Source organism: Puccinia triticina, chromosome 10A (genome assembly GCF_026914185.1).
Source record: "Puccinia triticina chromosome 10A, complete sequence".
NCBI lineage: Eukaryota > Fungi > Basidiomycota > Pucciniomycetes > Pucciniales > Pucciniaceae > Puccinia > Puccinia triticina.
In genome coordinates, this window is record NC_070567.1 from 3,593,274 (window position 1) to 3,596,346 (window position 3,073).

At 47.3% G+C, this 3,073-nt stretch overlaps 1 protein-coding gene across 1 annotated transcript; it reads right to left on the minus strand.

Annotated features, from left to right (window-relative positions):
* Positions 1-2,249: 2,249 nt before the first annotated feature.
* On the minus strand, positions 2,250-2,461 carry PtA15_10A334 (uncharacterized protein; the record flags this gene model as incomplete). Its single annotated transcript, XM_053160498.1, has 2 exons — positions 2,250-2,408; positions 2,459-2,461. 2 exons carry the CDS (start codon positions 2,459-2,461, stop codon positions 2,250-2,252), a joined length of 162 nt encoding a protein of 53 aa, XP_053024466.1.
* Positions 2,462-3,073: the final 612 nt, after the last annotated feature.

The window sequence follows — 3,073 nt, forward strand, 5'->3', positions numbered from 1 at the left end:
TCGAAGGTATTCAGGTTTCCTCTAATGATCCATTAACCGTATGCTGATGGCGAATTGAGCATACTGTATCTTTTTTGTTGTCTATGTTGTCTAGGTTTAGATGAGCTTGCACGGGCCATCTGTAAATACTGCGAGAAAGTCTTTACTGCGCGTGCATCTGCAGGAACGAGTCACCTGCAACGCCACCTTTTCAGTTGCACAGAGAGTCCACTCTTTCAAGAAAACATTGAATCGGGTCCCAACAAATGGGAGTTCTCACAAGAAAACTCTCGCGAACTTTTGGCGCAAATGATAATCGTTCACGAGTATCCTTTCCGGCTTGTGGAACACGAGTTCTTTAGAAAGTTTGTCTCCTCTTTACAACCTGACTTCAAGTTGATCAGCCGACAGACGGTGCGCAATGATTGCTTGAATATATAAAATCAAATGAAACTTTTGATAATGGAAGAAATCTCAGCCGTTTGTCGAGTCGGATTGACCACTGATTTGTGGACTTCAAGAGATCAGACCGGATACATGGTGGTCACGGTACACTTCTTTGATGACAACTGGGAGCTGAAGAAACGAATTGTGGGATTCAAACCTCTTTCTTCACCACACACTGGGGTTGCAATCGCCAATCGCATCATTGAAACCATGTTGGAGTGGAATCTGCAAGAGAAATGCACCTTCATCACTCTTGACAACGCTGCAACCAACGACTCAGCGGTCCGAAGGATCCAGAAGCTAGTTTCCGAACGATGTCCTCTGCGACTAGATGCTAACGGAGCTTATTTCCATATCCAATGTGTCGGCCATATTATAAACCTTGTTGTGAAGGATGGACTCCAATCTGTTAATGAGGAACTAGCTAAGCTTTGTGCCTCAGTGAAGTACGTTCAAAGTTCTCCTGCTAGAAAACAAGCCTTTGATGAAGCTGTAGACTCTTGTGGTATAATCTCGGACAAACAGCCGACACTTGATGTTGCTACACGATGGAACTCGACATTCTTCATGATTGACTCGGCTTTGCCATTCAAGCTGGCATTTGAAAAGCTGTCTATGACTGAATCAGGCTATGATTCATATCCCACCCCAGCTGAATGGGTGCAACTGAGAAATATGCAAGACTTCTTGGGGATTTTTCAGAAGGGTGAGCTATCTTCCAGCCGAGATTAAAGAAAGATTAAAAAGATCAAATATTAAATCTTCTTCTCTTCCTTATTTCTGACAAAGCTACTGCCGATCTCTCTGGTACTCAGTACCCAACCTTGAAATTGGTCTTCAAGATAATGACGAAGCTGGAGAAATACATTACTAAAGCTCAAAGAGAAAGTGTTATACAAACAATTGAACTCGCTGCCGAACCTATGCTCGCAAAGTTCAACAAGTATTGGCACCCCCTGCAAACTTTTGCTTCCCTAGCAATAGTTTTTGATCCGCGCTACAAACTCAACTTCCTCTATTTTTACTTTTCTGACGAGCTCAAACACAGTCAAGAGGCATGCGAATTCCAAGTAGCTCATATCAGAGAACTCTTGTACGACTGTTTTTCTGGCTACGCACCCAAGCATGAAAAATTGAACCCCCTAGAGAAGGCTGTGGATACAGCGACTTCGCAAAACCCTCTTGATGATGATCACAACGACGACCAATTCCATGCGTTTCTGGCTTCCGCTAAAGGCACCAGCCACACCTTGTATGTGAATGCCGAGCTTGATCTATACCTCAGGCAACCTACTGTGATAGTTCCCAAGGGAAATCACTTTAAAATCCTCAACTGGTGGAAAGCCAACCAGGCCGAGCTACCTCATCTCTCCGAACTGGCCAGGACAGTGCTGATGGCACCGATGACCTCTGTAGCTTCGGAATCTGCTTTCTCAACGGGTGGTCAAATTCTCGATGAATTCAGAAGTCAACTTAGTATACCCATTGTTGAGGCATTGATCTGTGCCCAAGATTGGTTGAGATATCCAACAAACATTTGCAACGATCACATAGATGACCTTGAAGTTTTATAATTACTCATACTATTACATTTTGTTTCACTTATCTATCTGAAATAAAAGTTACCAAGTGAGATCAACAATGGGAGAAGCGACCAGTTGGCCTGAAGCCAACAACACTGTGCCCCACGCCGTTCGATCTGGCGAAGTACTCAAAGAACGTCTTTCAAACCTAGAAAAAAAGAGGAAATTCACTTGTTAATCAAAGTCGGCACGGAACAAGAATCTGCTCTTACTTTGTCTGCGGGCCAGTTGCCAAATTGACTAGATTGATTCGCCATGTGGACAGCGGAGATTGTCCTGATGAGTCTGATGTTGGTCAGGTGGGATCGAGAAGCGGCGGGTGGTGGCGTGGAGCGTGGTCTGGCGAGTCTCGAGAACTGGGGAAACACTGGTTTCATCCAGCTCGGCTTGAGATGTCCGCTGGCGAGTCAACTGTTTGTCGTTGGTTGAAGTGGGATGGTATTGGTCACCATCCTGGTGTCCTATGATCCATGCGGGTCTTGGGCCTGACCCAAGTCCGACCAAACTGAAATGTGGCCCAACCCAGCCCATCTGCTCATGATTGGGGCATTCCAAAGAATCCCCCGGTCCTAGCCCACTCCATGTGCCCCGAACTCTTGTCGGGTCAAAGCAAGATATGTGTGGGCCAGTTTGGGCCGGCCCAATTAGCAACCCTAGTCACCACTAACGGCACCGCCGTCTTGTCAACGGTTGTCCAGCGGGTCGCGTGGGCCCAGTTCTGATTGGATGTTGCAATGGCGCTGGGCAAGACCAAATTGCACCTCGGGACCCACATCGACCTGATGGATGCGAATGGTCTGATCAAGTGGCAGGGGGCAGTCAAGAAGCACACCGTCTTTGGCGTTGGACGGAACACGGTAATTGCGTCCGACACAGATTTCGAGGCCTACGTGGATGCCATCCTAGCTAACCCAACCTCGGAGGTCATCATCCGGGTGATCATGGCCGACCCCCGCCGAACCGCCAAGGAGTGTGAAAGTGTGAGTTCTGCGGGGCTCTCTTTCTATTCCGCCCCCTTCCTCACCCCCTGACATGCGTCTTACTTGCGGTGCAGGAGTGAGCCC